Raw genomic sequence first — 16,747 nt, 5'->3', positions numbered from 1 at the left:
TCTATGGCGTGATTTTGCAGTCTAGGCAACAATGTATCTTTTCAATATGTTCTCTCAGGCATCAAAAAAGACTTAAGCAAATATTTGTACATTTTCTGTGACATAGGAAAACAACAAAGTGCATTTTGATTACTGTTATTTACATGGCATGTTTACTCTCCTGTCTGCCATGTAGTATCACCATTTCTCCAAAAACCAACAGAGATGAGAAACATGCAGTAAACCATCACATGCAAAGTACTGATTAGTTTTTAGCTCCACCTTGCTAATGCAATAGCACTGGCATTTGTGGGCTGAATTGCTGTCTGTGGTATCCATGTACTTTGTCTGTTTTACTGTTTTTGCAAAAAAACTAGGAATGCTGCTGGAAGGTATCTTTATTTGCCTTCAAGCATTCCACCATCTGCTAAGAAATATCAGAAATTCATGAACTTAACTTGTACCAAAATAACTCACAGTTAAAAGAGATTAAATCCGGTATGATCACTGTATGTATTTTTCTGATTTAGGTGTGAAGCTGCGCTGGACCAATTCCTTCATGAAATCAAAAATCTCCAAATAATGTGAATTTTGCTGACATGGTCAACATTTTAAACACTCACTCTCAATCCCAAGGTAAGACTACAGAATGTCAAAAGATGCTTTCTTCATGTCTTACAAAGAGCTTACTGTTAGAGTTCAAAAATAGGCAAACCACTGTTCATGCATATGATAGAGGGCACTGTAATTGATATAAACTGTCCTTTTGTTACTGCTCGCGTGGTTGTGATAGCTCATCAATGAGCACTGGAGACAATCTGCTTTGCGGTGTTTGTGTTTGCTTGTTTCTTTCCTTTATTGCAATGATTTAGTTTCCTTTTGCCAAGCAAAATTTTCCTGCAAAGTTTTCCCAGTTTGTGTCAGTGATATCTCAAGCTTAATCAAGCACAGAAATACATGGCATTTAAATCAAACTTTCATCTATCAAAAATGACAATGATAATCATAGATTTTCTTTGCATTCAACAGATGAGTTGATACAGTTTACTGCCATCACATGGTTAAAAGAATTCCTTACAATTGCCGGAAGAACAATGCTGCCCTTTGCTTCAGGATTACTGACAGCTATACTGCCCTGTGTTGCTTATGAAGACAACAGAAAAAATATCCTTTATGGAAACTGCATTTCACAAACCAGCATTCATGGCTAGACATTGGCCGCTCTACCAAAGTTTTGTCCACAACTCTTGTTTATGTTCGTGATAATGATTTTGATGTACAACAAATAAAATAGCAATGTTGTTTGGTTGAGCTTGTAAAGGTGCTTCTAGATTGTCCGAAATACCCAGTACCTGAAGCCAGTCTTATAGTTCCTCACCTTGTAACATTGAACTTTTACTCCTATTGCTGTACATAGGTCAGACAGTTCACTGAAAACGATGAGGGCATGGTAAAGTTCAGCAGTGAAATGATAAAATCATTCATCTGATAGTTCTGTTACTTGTACAACAATGGCCATTGTCGAAAATGCAAGGATAAAACTAAAGATGAAATTGTAAGGATGTTCGTACACCACAAAGTTTAATACGGCAATGGTAGTTCAGCCTTCAAAGACGTAATGTAGTAGAATTTAAATATTTTGAGTATCACTCCATTTTCTTTGGATAATAGCTATATCCCTTGATAATATTTTCATGATATTTGTTCTGTTCAAAAACAAAGTTTTAATCTTACAAGCACATTGCATTGTGTGCAATAAGCAATATTATTGTTGACGAATGAATTCTAGTCTAGAAGTAAAATTTAGTCATGAACAATGACAATGGACGTTACATATATGTACATGCACACTGCATTGTTGATCAGTATCTGTAATTCAACATGATATTGTATCTCACAGACAAGACAAATGTACCAAAAACTGCATCGAAAGCCACAGCTAATAAAATTTAAATCCTCTACCAGGTGCGTTTGATTTGACCCTTGACCTCTGTGCAGATATTAGAGAAGTAGCTAATGGTGTCAATCAAAGCTTGATGAGATTGATAACTCCAGACGATGATAGAGATGACAAGGAAACAGTTACCCAACAAACAGACAAAGCAAATTCAGCGTAAGTTACTTGAGTGTCTAGCAATACTATTTTCTGTAGATATATGCTTTGCATTATGCCCTGAGGTACATCATACACTATGTTATTCCATACATATGGACAATGTATTGACTTTTTTCTACATTTCTGTGGAAATGTTTACAATACTTTAATGAAGTTGAACTTTATGAAATGTGTCTTTTTCCCCATGACATCTTCAAAAAATGAGAAATTCAAGTTCAAATATCTACAGAATTCATGTGTGACATGCAGTGAAAAGATACTCTTGAAATCATATACAGCTTGTGTAAGATATTTCAATGTGCAAAATCATGAGAAATTGAGTGCGCTTTTAGTGAAATTCAATATGGCAGTGGTAATAGCTTAGGAGAAAAACAATGGAATTCTGATTTTGCCATTGATTTCTCAGCTACCACTGGATAATGTAATGTGTCTTTGAATAAGACATTCCATTCATCAACCATCACACCACCATATCCCCAACCATCCATGCATGTCTGCCTGTGTTTTTATTTCCAGACATCACCATGTGATGTTAGAGTTAGCTCCAATGATTGACGTCTTGACCAGACATTTACTTCACAACTCAATGCAGACACGAATATCTGTACTGAAATGGATCTATCACCTCCATATTAAAACTCCTAATAAGGTAAATAAATCCCCAATCCACTACTTTATAAGATCTGTCTGTACCAGCTTGCATATTTAATTTCCGAATAATGAAATGACGTCCTTTGTCTGGGATGAAATGAATCATAGACTAAAAGTGAAGACAGATTCACAGCATGGACTTGTCCTTGATCAATCCTCAGATTCAGACAAACAATATTTCTTTATGATAACATCACCATGTGTTGTGTTGGATGGAGACAGCTAACTGTGAGACAACAGAATTTCTAAGATACACTACTACACAAAGCAAACAGCATTTTCCATCACATGTCATAAATAGTGTACAAATTTCTGTAGCTTCACTGCTACTGATGCAGAGCTATTCAAAAATTTTTACTTTCATCAACATCTGGAGTAAGATTTCTGCATATGTAAATTTTTCAGAATTTTTTTATAAACCTACCTAATTCGAGGCATTATATAGAGGCATGGTTCACTTGAGACCAAAATTTGTTCCAAAATATTTTGTTAAAATCTGAACCAGTTTTGCTTCAAACATGTTGACTTAGTGTATTACGGAATGAGATAAGGATTGTTAATTCATTAAATATGTCAACATCATATTCCATGCATGTAAATCCATTGTTATCAAGTGATAGCACAGTGTCAGTGATGCTATTTTGTTTGATTTCAGATCTTCCACCATGTAGAAGAGTTATTTCCAGTGTTGTTGAAAACTCTGTCAGACCCTTCAGATGAAGTAAGGCCTTAATTTTATGAAGAAATACAAGTACTAGTATTTTCCAATTTACATATTGTACCCCTGTCATATGATCTATCATCTTTGTAAATTCCCTGAACTGTTCTGTTATGATAGTAAAACTCTAGAGGATCACAGTTTTAGCAACTGTCACATTCAGTAAGTCATCAAACTCTCGACAGACAAACCGATGAACTTCACTTCTGAATAGTTATGGAGAGGTATGACAGGCTGGAAGACTGCATTTTTGTAGATGGATAATAATAGGCAATGCTCTGGTCTTAAACGAATTACGCAAATTGATGCATGTTTCCATCAAATGATCTGAACTTATGAAGAAAGGAACATTCTAGAATAGCTATAGTGTCTTATTAGTGGCATTAGACTGCTTTGACCTATTTCTTACGTAGAGGGCGCCCTCACTTCTGCAAAATTGAATTCTGCCATTCCTACTCAGGTTGTTCTTCTGGATCTAGAAGTGTTAGCAGAGATAGCCTCATCCTCAGCCGGCCAGGGTAAGGAATATTCTGGAATGAAGGAATTAGCAAGGCAGTCATCGACACCGGCACCAGGCATGAATTTATACTTTACAAAGTTTATGGTGAATTTGATGAAACTGTTCAGTACTGATAAACAGTTATTGGAAGATAGAGGGTCATTTATTATAAGGTAAGTTTTCAGTAGTGTACACTGATGTTCAATTTGTATGTACCGGAACATAGCTGTCTTTTGATGAAGTATAGACTCCAGATTTGACAATCTGCTAGCTCATCATCAGTGTAGTTGAATACTGGTAATTTGGTATGACTGTCTTTTTACCCAGACATAAAATAAAATCAGCACTTGTCAGTGTCAGAACTTGTCACCTTCCAATTCCCTTTCATAAACCCTTTTGGTGTTTTGCATTGTGGGCTACAAAAAAAAAGAAAAAAAAACAATAACAAGTGACCAAATTTTTCATGTTTTTCAAATTTATCTGAAAACAAGGTGCATCATTTACCTCACGAAAAAAATGACTCAGATGTATATTTGACAAAGTTGTGTAAAGGACACAATTGTAAACAAATCTAGGGGATCTAAAGTTTCTCCACAAGGATATACTTATCTTGTGGGAAAGTATTAGTGAAAATATTCCTCCCACATTCACATGAATAATTTGTTTGTTTTTATCGACAGGCAACTGTCCTTATTACTGAATTCAGAAGATATCTACAAATCATTGTCTGAAATTCTGATCCATGAAGAAGAATTAAAGTTTGCTTCAAATATGGTTCAGACTCTGAATAGTATACTCCTGACTTCGACTGAATTGTTTGACCTCAGAATGCAACTCAAAGATCTGAAAACAGAGGTAAGTAGGAGATAGTAAAGAGCGCCCTCTTGTGACTGATTTGCCTGTCTAAAAATATTAAACTGAAGCAGAGGGATATGATTGAGTAAAACCATGGCTTTGTTTTTGGAGTGACCATGGCAAAAGACATGTCAAATGCTCCGTAGACCTATATACATTCTTTATGATGAGATTCCATAAGTATTCTCAGGTCTGTTGGATAGTAATTCATCGCCCTGAGCAAAGAAATCGGTGGTCCTGAATGTTGGTATTTGATTTGCTTACTCCTTCTGTATGTTATGTTTATAGTGAAACAGCCGAATTTTTTCACAATAGTGTTTCGTCAAGGAAAGTAGACAGACATCAAACTAGACAAAGAAAATTATTAGTTTCTCACCCAACTGCATTTTGATTTTGGCTTTTGCATCAACCTTTCCTCTAGGCATTCAACTGCAAAATTAAAAAAAAAATTGACAGTATGGACAGGCACAGCAGACATTAAGGGGGTTTTATTGTCTGTATGACCACACATATACGCATTGTACAATTCTGAACAGTGAACGTATTGCTGTCATCTTGCCACATCTCTTGATTACTGCCAAATTTGAAAAATTTAGTTGTTTTCATGTCAGAATTTGAATCCCGTGAGCTATGAAAGAGAAATAAATTTTTTATTGCTGCATCATTTTGTAAGAGACTTTGATGAGAAACCCATAAATTTTTATTTGCCTGGTAATGGAATGTAAATCCTGAAATTTTTTTATTTGTTTATGCACTGTTCATTATCAAAGGGTTTGATTACATGACACATTTACTGAATGTATCACTCACCTTCGCATGTCTTCAACAAATGTAGAGTATTTTTCTTTTCTGATTTTACCATTAGACTTTTGCATCTTATATTCCATGTCAGAAACAATTTGAAGGGCACCCACATATACACTCTGTATGTGTACGATGTTGTCTACATTTATTAGCAATCTGTCTCAACCAGCTTCTCAGATGTGGTTCAAAAATTGTCTTACAACCCATCATCAAGAGTATACTTTTAATTCGTGGATGATTTCCACTGTTCTGAAATTTAATCCAAAACAATAGTTCGGTGATTAGAGTGTGTTCTGATAATTTTAAAGGCAATATTGCTCACCGATATTTTCAACAGCATCTCTCAAAACCTAGATGGCAGTCAAGATGCAATTGATGTGCATAGGTATATCATTTTGCTGAGCAAGAGTTCTCAGTAACTTTTAGTTCTTTATTGGTACGCATTCTTTATGACATTTGTCAGTGGTGCCTAGATGATTGATGTTTACTCACAGATAGATACACTATTGTATGATCTCACATGATAGACAAAATTTGTCCGATTAATCACTCCTTTCCTGAAAAAAAGTAGCTACGGAATGTGGGATTTGATACTCATTATAGACAAAAAATTCAACTTGATTTCTGTGATAAAAATTTTTAAGAAGAAAAAATTAATATGTCGGCAAAGACACGAGTTTCACTTCTGTCACAAAATTACTGACAGTCTTATCAAGCAGATGGAATGATATGTAGGAAAATACCTCAAGTGAAGAGTGTTATGTTTGAAGAATAATGTAACCTTCAAGAAAGTTGAAATCTTACTGCACTTGTTACCATGGCGATGTTTGACCACAGAAAGAGCAACTTGAAGAAGACTCCATTAAGAGAGTAAATGACATATTTCTTGGAACAAGGTGAAGTGATTGAACAGTTGGAGGTTGTTAATTTGTTGGTCATGATGTAATACCTCATCAATACATCAGGGGGTTCCCACTGGGATGGCGCTTGTGTCTATGATATAATGTTTGGCTAATGGCAATTTTATGCGTCTCTCACCGTCTTTTTATGTTTCTTTGCAATAAATGTTTGATAATAAGTCAGCATAAAAAGTATCTGTTACAAAATGTCTTATTCATCTTGGAAAAAAAGGTCTCAAAAGTATGTCGTAAGTATCATCTTTAAGGTAAGGATAAAGTATGTCTCAAAAGTCGGTTCATCCATGAAAGGATGTCATATTGTAATCATTACCTTGTTCACGAGAAAGACAGCGCCCTCTATTGGCCTATATTAACTAATGATGCTCCATTTTCTCCTGCAGGACAGTTGTGCTCTGTTCAGCTGTTTGTACAAATCATGGTGTCACAATCCGGTTGCCACGGTGTCGCTATGTTTCCTGACACAGAATTACAAGCATGCCTGTGACCTGCTCCAGTTATTGTATCCTTTATAACTCTTTGTTTGTTTCATGAATTTGAAGATCAAGCTTATGAACCAGAATGTTTATGCATGGGACAAACTTTTCACTGTAATGTTTTTGTTGAATCACATATGATGAAATTCAATTTCATGTAAAAATATGCATAAAAAGTGAAATTTTTTCAAGCATTTCTTTTCCTCTTAGTTATAGTAGTTTTTGTTTCAAAAACTTCAATATGATCATTTTGAAATTTCTAAATAAGGATATTCACCATCTGATATTGAAGATATCAACATGGACATAAAAGTGGATTGTAGCATTTTGAATATCCTGGTTCATGATAGTTTAGACCGTTTTGCTATTTTGTAGATTAAAAGTAGTACCCATTCTTCATAGAAGAGGTTTCTCGGAAGCATGAATAAAATTTGACAACTTTCATTTTTGAAATGCATTCCAGTTTGTGACAGATGTGAGCCAATACATCAAAAGCTGGAAACAGTTAACAAGTTTGAACCAAATGGTACAGTGGCGGCATTTGGTATGACCTTTGCCCTCCTCTCAGCTGATTCACAACAAAGAGGAAACTAGAGAGGGCTGTGCCCAGCTGACATAACATTCCTTCATGTCTACCGCCTGACTCTGGCCATCTATGCTGTCTCTGTTTGAGGGTCCTGTGATTCCATGGAAAACTAATTTATGATGGAAAAACGATGACAGATCTGTCACGATTTCAAACTGAAATATTACCATGTGGTTCTTTTCCACTGTTTGTACATGCATTTTTACTGAAGCAGATTTTGATTTCACAGAATTTGTACTCTTAATTTGTGAAATAGTGAAAGTGTCGTCTGACCAAAAATGTGAAAACTTGATGACCATGGTATTCGGGTGTCAAGCCCTTACATTTTTTTGTAGCATTTAGTAAAGCTAAGGTTTAGCAGAAACTTGGTACATACACTTGACACAATTGTGTAATTTCTGCTGTCCCTTTGTGTGGTTACATTGACTTTCATATGAAGGGACATCAAAAATACAGCACAGCTAACATTCTACAGTATACTGCCATGTTCAAAGTCAGAAGTGAGATTTTTCAGGATTGATGGTGTGACTGAAAAGTTCCCATGGAGATTTGAAACAAATATGAAATGTTATGCATGATTCATCATAGTCATAATCATATCAACATTAATCAACATGAATAAATGGAATTTACAGAGAGAAACTGTGATGTTCTTTGCAGTGTCACCCAGTGATAAATATACTTATGTTATTTTTTCATTTCTATCATAGTTACATTTCACATTCAGTAATTGTAGCATGTTTACACATGATCAAAGCAAATACTCCCAGCATGAGGAAATTGTTTGAAAATGCAAAGTCAGAAAAAGTCAATCAACGGAGTTACACATGGATTGAATTCATGTATTTATCCTGAATATGAGGTGTATTAAATAACCATTCAACACTGAAACTATGTGAAAATAAACTACCTACAAGGAAATCAACGGTGCATTCAACTAAACACAGGTTTCATATATTTCTTTAATCATAACTAGCCCTGTAATATACATGAAATGAATCCATCCTTGAAACTCTATACTAGTGCATCAGTTGTCCAAGAGCTGTGGAAAACATCACGTACTTTTGTCAGATATGCTTTGGAGTAAATGTTTGTTACAATAAATAACAAATCCAGTTGGATGAGATCCCAGCGTGTCTAATTTGGCTAATGAAAAACATGTCAGACAAACTCACGTATCAAAACAAAGACAGATTGAAATGGGAATCTCATAAATATTTACATCATCAAATTGACAGAGCCATTTCAAACCTCTAATCAGCATTCAGTGTTTAATTTATTAAATAAATAGAAAAAAAATAACAAAGAACATGGAAAGCTGTGGGTGGTAGAAAGAAGCTGTATGTATGTGCAGAGGTTGTTTACCTCTATTCCTTGTTTCAGTTATTCCTTTTCAATAACCTTTAACTGCAGTGCAGTGCCAAGTATTAAATGCTGATGTGTTATTTTCACATTTACGATTGTTGCCAAAAGGTGCAATTTTGAAACCAGTTACCAGCCCAATAAAATGCTATTGATTGATTTTATTTCCCTGGCAGTATTGAGAAAAGATTAATATACAGTTCAAAGTTGTAAAGTTCAAACCACTACCCACGTCTGAAGCTGAGCTTTCATTTTAAATACACCTCAGTAAAATACCTTAAAAAAAAAGAAATTCAAAAATGGGTTTGATGAAGAATGGAAAATCACTTGTAGAATTAAACTGAGATATTCTACTACTAGATGCAACATATTTTTGACGCGTTAAAATGGAGCAACATACGATTTTTGCAGACCTTATAATATTTTCAAATTTCTATATGAACTCCCAGTTGCCAAAAAGGATAGGACTTCTCATATCTCCTGTTGTTGTGATAGAAACTATGAAATGTCAGTGCCAAACTGTTAAAGCTAAGAATTTTAAGAATAGAAAATAGGATTTATAAATAGTTACCCTAGAAGGAAACAGCATATCAAGTGACACAGTAACTGTATACCACAACCTTGGAATGATTTAAAAGATAAAATATCACTAGTTGGGTTTTCTCCAATTTTTTCATTACTTTTCATGACTTATTGTTATTTCACTGTTGTTTTCTTTGACATTACTGATACAGTGGTGACCTTGAGGTCACTGTGGATTTTCTGACAGAGATTGACAAACTGGTTCAGTTGATAGAATCACCCATATTTACATGTAAGTTGTGGTTTTCTCATTTCCATGAACAGCCTGTATTGCTTTCAGCAGTGACCTTTGTTATAATGAAGCTAACATCAGCGATTTTAATTAAAATTTTCATCATGAGTGTACACTTGTACTGAAGTGGCAAAATACTGCCATGGGATGTGATTAAATTGAAATAAATTATTCACTACATTAGTAACATGATACCTGTATAAAATATGAAATTTTATATTGACACTTTAAAGGGCCAATAGCTGCAACTCTGATATTATTTTCATTGTTTTGGTTGATAATGTCAACTACAATTTCTTGCTGTACTTCCCAAAGTATGTCAGGATACACAGTATTCAGTTTGTCAACTTGACCTGTCCATGATAAATTGCATTGCTATTGTTGACAAGTGAATTCCAGTCCGGACTGTAATTCATATGTAAACAATAACAATGCATTTTTACAGGCAGAGAAACTGTGTTGACAAGCCAAGTAGTGGGTATTTTGACATGCTTTGAGTAGGACAAGAAACTGTAGTTGACATTAAAAACAAAAATAGTTCAAAAACGTTACAGCTAAACGGTGATCCACAATGCTTCTCACAACAATATTATAACAAAGATTACACCAGTGATCTCATAACTGTTATTTCCTGATGCAGGCCATTTATCCTCCTATGTTCCATGTAAGTTCATTGAAAAATCATCAACCTTGGAGGAATTCCTGTCACATGGGTGTTTTCCCATTGAAATATTGTCTTACATGCTACCCCCACCCATTTGCTGAATGTCATTGAGTTATTTTGGTACAGAATGTCTTCAGCATATATTAATACAACACATTTATGGCCACAAAATGTGACACAAAGTCTGTTTGCAATCAAGCAAGCAATAAATAAAATTATAGTTAATGTGTTGATTCAGATACCGCGGTCAGTTTTTGATGTTGTGAAAATGAACAAGTAAATCATCGTAATTAGTGAGAAATCTTATTAATTTGAATTATTAATGCATAACACCGTTGGTCATTAACAATCCGTCAATCCCAATGGGTTTACACAGTTGTTATGTTTCACTGTGTCAGCCATTTTGTATTTTTTGTTTCTTTCTTTTGAATAATTTTTGTCACTGATTTTCAGACCTACGGCTGCAGCTTCTTGATGTTGAGCATAATCAGTACTTAGTGAAAAGTTTGTATGGTTTGTTGATGTTGCTACCCCAGAGTTCAGCATTTGGTACGCTACGTCACCGACTTGACTGTGTTCCAAATTATCAGATTCTACCAAAAGATGATAGGTAAGACAAGAACACCACTTTTTGTACACTTGTCTCATATTTGTAAAGGAATAATGTTTGTTTTTGAGTTTAAAGGGACAGTAGCTTTAACTTTTGATGATTTTTTCACTATTTTTGTTATTGATTTCAACCAGAGTTCTCCCCACAGCATGATGAAACACCAACCATAGATATTCAACTTGTCAACAATCATCTGTATGTGTAGAACACACTGTTATTGTTGACATTTGAATTCTAGCCCAGACCAGAATTCACTTGTCAACAATAACAATGCCATCTGTACATATACAGGCTGAGTTGACAAGCTGAATACTGGGTATTGCAATATTGCTTCGGGAAGTAAAGTAAGAAACTATAGCTGACATTGAAACAAAAACGATGAAAAAATCTTCAAAAGTTACAACTATCGGACCTTCAAATACTACAAAAGCATTGACTTGCACAAGGAATGAAACCTTGATGAGCACCATATCTTTCAATGTTTTCTTCTCAGTTTCAGAGCACATGCATTGAACAACAAAGAAACAGTCAAAAATAGAGCTGAGATTCTCAATTGAAACTTAAAAACAGAAAGAAAACCAATCTCTTGAAACTTCTGTAAAATTTATATCTATTCAAGTTTCCTTCTTCTGTCAGCATTTTGTGTCAAAATGACAATGATGGCCTGATACAAAAAATTCATTGTCTTGGTTATCCTAGCAGTACTCACATCCTTTTCCCTTAAGATGTTAATTTCAAGATTTACACCAAATGGAAAAGGTCAACGAAATAGGGACAGCATTGACAGTTGATATAATGATAGTGTTAGATGATTTTGAGTATTCTGTAAATGTTTTCTGTCAAAGATTTCACATTAAAAGTAAAGTAACGAAATGAGCACATAAGTTTTATAGTATTCTTCATAGTCTAAAGAATACTGTGTGTCCCATACAGTATCAAGCCATTGAATCACTCATCAACAGACTACATAATATCCTATTTTAACACCAGTTCACCATATGCTGTCAGTGTTTACCAGTGTCATTGCAGTGAAAAAGGAGATTAATTTAACAACAAATGCTAATTCTGTTGACTATAAATTTGAACCTCATAAAAAATATGCCATTCAAAAGGATGCTGATGAACAAAGAAATATTCCCTGGCATTGTGCCAGATTCTTCCCTGGAATTATCCAACACTCTCATGGGGTTTGGAAATGCATGCTAATCTAACATTCCAAACGACGGTAACACGTCTGAATATTACATTCAGATGTGATAAAATTCACAGCTCTCAATGTTTCCCAGACTTTCATATGTTTAAAGCCAGCTGCCTTTCAACACTTGTCTATGTGATGTGAAAAATTATTTTAAAAATTTGAATATTTCTACAATTTCATAAATTGGCATTGTTTCAATTAATAGGCTGAAGCAATGACATGGTCTCCTTGTAGGTTTATGATGTGTAAGACAAAAAAACATTCATTTGAAACACTATATTGTGCAAAATACAGCCTTCAGACCAAGCTGTCAACTTCAAAAATATTCTTTTATACACTGTGACATTGGCATGTTCATGGCCTCCCAGAAAGTAGGTAAAAATATTTGTGCACAAAGACAGAAAATAATTACTGAGAAATTAATCTCATGACGAAGAGCCGTTACTTAATGAATGATTGAGGTATTAATTTCACATTTAAATTGGTCTGGAACAGAACTAATTACAGCCCATAAAATATAGTGCTCTTTAAATGTGTTGATAATAAATAGCATTTGGTTGGTGTCAGTTTGTGCCTGCCTTGACATGTACAGGAATGACAGCATTGAAAATGAATATTTTTGAGATGTGTTGTTTGAAAAAATCATAGGGAAAAAGAACACATATACTATATATATATATATATATATATATATATATATATATATATTATATATATATATATATATATATATATGGAGGATTTGGAAATGTCCAAAAAAGGGAAAAAATTCTCAATGCTAAATATACATAACCAGAGCAATTGTTTGTGAAAATAACCTTTACAATGAAATTGCCAGAAAATTTCCAGTCTTTTCTGGTGAACAGTGTTTTGTTTCTGTTTGACAAGCCATTACATTCCATAGTGACAGGTAAGGTCACACTAGCTGTAACGCTGTGGCCTTTGTGTTGAGGTGACTTGTCATTTTTCATTAAATTCCTTGATATTACAGCTTCAAAAATTTATATCTAATGACTCTGTAAATAATGAATGTGTTCGTGTGAAGTGTGTGACACTGTGTTAACTTGATGATGCTTCACAATTTGCTGAGTATTAAATATTTTCCACATTTATCGATATTTGTACCTGACAGGCCTAAAACTTCACCAGAAGACAGACCACATGTAAAGAATGTCAATTTTTCGGAATTATTGGAACATTTTAAGAAAGTTCAACTTGAACATGCAAAGGCTAAACGACCCAGAGCAAGAAACATGGAAGATGTGCATGCAATCAGAAAGCTGGATTTCTGATCTTGTGAGCCTTCAAATAAACTATCTTGTAGATTTTGAATTTTTGAATAATAATCTTGTTTAAGACTATGTGAAATATTCCCATTTTCCATTATCAGTGAAGTATTATAAACATGCCAATTTAGCTGATAATTATCTTGGCGCATAGATAGCATCTTTTTCCTGATTGGTTAATGGAGATGTACATGTATTTCATTGGCCAATGGGTGCATCTGTTTCTGTTTACATTCATTCATGCCTTCTCCACTCAATTGTTTGTGAAAATAACCTTTACAATGAAATTGAAATCTCACTACTTAAGTCATGTTTGATAACAATGCAAGTAGGGCTGATGTTTAGAGTATGAAAAGAGTTTGAAATGCTGATGTATAATGACTTGCCAGCAATGGATGTCCTTCATAAATTTATATGTAATTGTTTAATCTTGTGTATACGAATGAAAAGACTTTATCTACAGCCTTTGTGAGTAGCAAGTGACATAATACTCATGGTGCTCTCGTTTTGTTGTATTTTTCTGTTAATGCAACAAGGACCAACTTGCTGTGTTTACTAAAATTAAATAGGAGCAGTTCATTAGCCTTATCTTCCTATAGTCTGACTGCAATTTACTGTGATCTTGGATGATCTTTTCACTGTCATATATAAAAGGTCAAACATTGATACTATGATCAGGTAAAGGGACAAAAGTTTAATCGTAATACTGAGGTTTCATCAAATACATTTACACTAAATGTTCAAAGATCATAATGTACAAATAAATTTTTCTTGATTTGTAGCTAAATTTAGATGAATATTTGGTCAGGGCGCATTGTGATTTGTGTATAATGAGAAAAGTAGTTTTGAAGGTATTATGTCATTTTTAAGGTGTGAAATCTCTGAAGGTGTCTTTCTTTGCAATATCGATTTCATATATTCTAAATATCAACTGACTATATATGTAAACTATTCAGCGTCAGTGTTTTCTGTGCTGTGTACATATCAAGATGCTTGTAGAGCTTTTCTATATATTTTGAACATTATTGTAAGTTAACTAGTTTTGCTACAATGCAAATTTTTTCTCCTTAGTTAAAGTTTCATGCATTGTCTATCACTAGTCACAGTTGCTCTTAGTTTCCGAAGAAACAAAAATCATGATGTGAAAGATGATATGGTTTTGTATAATTTTTATTTTGTATTCTTCATATCAAGAATGTAGTCTGATTGACCGTCTTGGTCATTTTTCAGCCGTACATCTCCTTTCTGAACTCTAAAAGTCAAGTACACCTTGAGTGTCTTCTTCTTCATGTAGGCAGTTTTTCTTTCTGTGACAGAAAAATGTCATGGCAGTACAAAAGCAGAGACAAAATAAAGCAATGTATTCACACATATTACAGTCTTCAAATACTTTGAATGGAATGGATAAAACATCCATCACCATCACGTGTGTTAAAGGGGTTGCTTTGAAAATATCATTGGATCATGGCTTGAAGCCTGTGATGAGGAAACAGCTTTATAAAATCCTAAGGACCACTAATTGTGACAATGTGTGTGAAATAGCATTCTAGTATTAACAAATGTATTCGAATTAATAATTTCAGAATCAAAGCTACAGGGTTGTATGTAATATCCGTGAAAGATAGGTTGGTGATATCTTGGTGTTGTGAAGACCAGACACCTCAATTTTATTATGTCCAATTATGTGGTTGTTCATCTCAGAATTGAGTGACATCTTGAGTGAACACTTATGATTGGCTTATACACGATAACCATGTATCGGGATGGCTGAGGATAAGGGCTTGAAACACTGGGCTTTAAGTATGTGTAAATATCCAATCCAAATGTGTAGTTCAGCTCTCTGGATGTACAATGGTCTGTGTCAGTTGATAGAAAGGACAGGAAGAAGAACTAAAGAATTTTGAAGTGTTAATGTTGAATACAAGCCAGTCTGCCATCAAGATGTGACACTATCAGGATGTAGCGCTATGTGTTATACAGATAACGAATCCATCAAATCATACAGCGACTCAGAAAATACACATATGAAGTTAAAAATCTCAGAACACAGGATGTCTGGTTTCATCTGAAAAGGGTTTGATACAAAGCAACACTTTTCTGCCTCTTGATTGGACTCTGACATAAAAAATTTAACTAGTGCCAAGAAGTGTAACAGAATCTTTGACCGTAAAAATTGTTTATTTAGTGTTCAATGTTTTTTCAAATACATGTCAGGTAGCAAATCGTGATCAACAGATAGCCAGGGAAGGAAGGTAATTTTACAAGTTTGTAGTGAGTTCAGGAAATAGCAGACCAAAATTAGTCCATAAATGTTCATTTTGTCAGGTGTCTGGCTAAAAACTAGCACATGTGATGATCTAAAAAGTGGTGCTAGAGAATTGAAATAGTTACATTGATATCAGATTTAAGGTAATATGCACCTCGAAAGTGAAAGACTTAAACTTTTGCTCAAACTTTCCTCAGTGAAACTTTCAATCATTCTCTTACAAAAGCAAGAATAAAAATTAGGGGTCACCGTGCAAACTTTGGTACTAGAGAGACAAATAACTTGCGATTTCTCGATATTTGAAATCCAAAATGGCCGCCATCCCTGTGTTAACTCTATGGGGAAAAATAAAATTTTCGATTTTCGAAAAACTAAGACCATAAAAACTTTTCTTTCGCCGAGAGCTTCAAAATGAGCCCCAACAAGTGGTAGGTCAGAAGAAAACTGATAAAATTGAAGGCCCGAATTTCTGTCCCCGAGGTGAGTTCTACCTTAATAAAAAGTACAATGTAAAGTGATACAGCTTATGATGAATTATACAACTGTTCAGCTCACTAGTAAATTCTGGGTACAAGTGTAGATGATAAAAAAGTAAAACAGTATTGGACCGTAGCAACTGTTGCTGGGTGCTTATCAAAATCTATGATGTCATCTCGGATTCTCCTGTATCGAAACAAATGGCTCTGTTTCTGTGCAGCCAAGCAAAACAATTGCATTACCTTGGTTGGGTTGAACAGTTGAATTTCTCATCGGGAAATGTAAACTGATCCGTGGTTTCTGAAAATATGAACTTCTCAAATTTATGAGATGAAGGGCAAGACTATTGTTGGGAAAGGAAATGACTGCAAATGCAGTCACTTCCATTCGTATGCTGTTACTGATAAAACTCTATGCTATTTTACGGACAAAAACATTGTTTTCAAATTGATTTCAATTTCTAAAATAG

The 16,747-nt window shown here is 34.4% G+C and overlaps 1 protein-coding gene across 1 annotated transcript in view; it reads left to right on the top strand.

Moving 5' to 3' along the window:
• LOC139148334 (protein VAC14 homolog) overlaps positions 1 to 14,908 on the top strand; it is a 29,419-nt gene extending 14,511 nt beyond the window's left edge. The window contains 12 exon segments of the mRNA XM_070719728.1: positions 510 to 550; positions 553 to 615; positions 1,009 to 1,147; positions 1,982 to 2,092; positions 2,612 to 2,744; positions 3,402 to 3,467; positions 3,925 to 4,136; positions 4,644 to 4,818; positions 6,923 to 7,041; positions 9,698 to 9,777; positions 10,895 to 11,051; positions 13,382 to 14,908. Of these exon segments, the coding sequence (XP_070575829.1) occupies positions 510 to 550; positions 553 to 615; positions 1,009 to 1,147; positions 1,982 to 2,092; positions 2,612 to 2,744; positions 3,402 to 3,467; positions 3,925 to 4,136; positions 4,644 to 4,818; positions 6,923 to 7,041; positions 9,698 to 9,777; positions 10,895 to 11,051; positions 13,382 to 13,541 (1,456 nt within the window). The 3' untranslated portion in view covers positions 13,542 to 14,908.
• Positions 14,909 to 16,747: the final 1,839 nt, after the last annotated feature.

Source organism: Ptychodera flava, chromosome 13 (genome assembly GCF_041260155.1).
Source record: "Ptychodera flava strain L36383 chromosome 13, AS_Pfla_20210202, whole genome shotgun sequence".
NCBI lineage: Eukaryota > Metazoa > Hemichordata > Enteropneusta > Ptychoderidae > Ptychodera > Ptychodera flava.
This window is presented reverse-complemented; position numbering and strand designations above follow the sequence as displayed.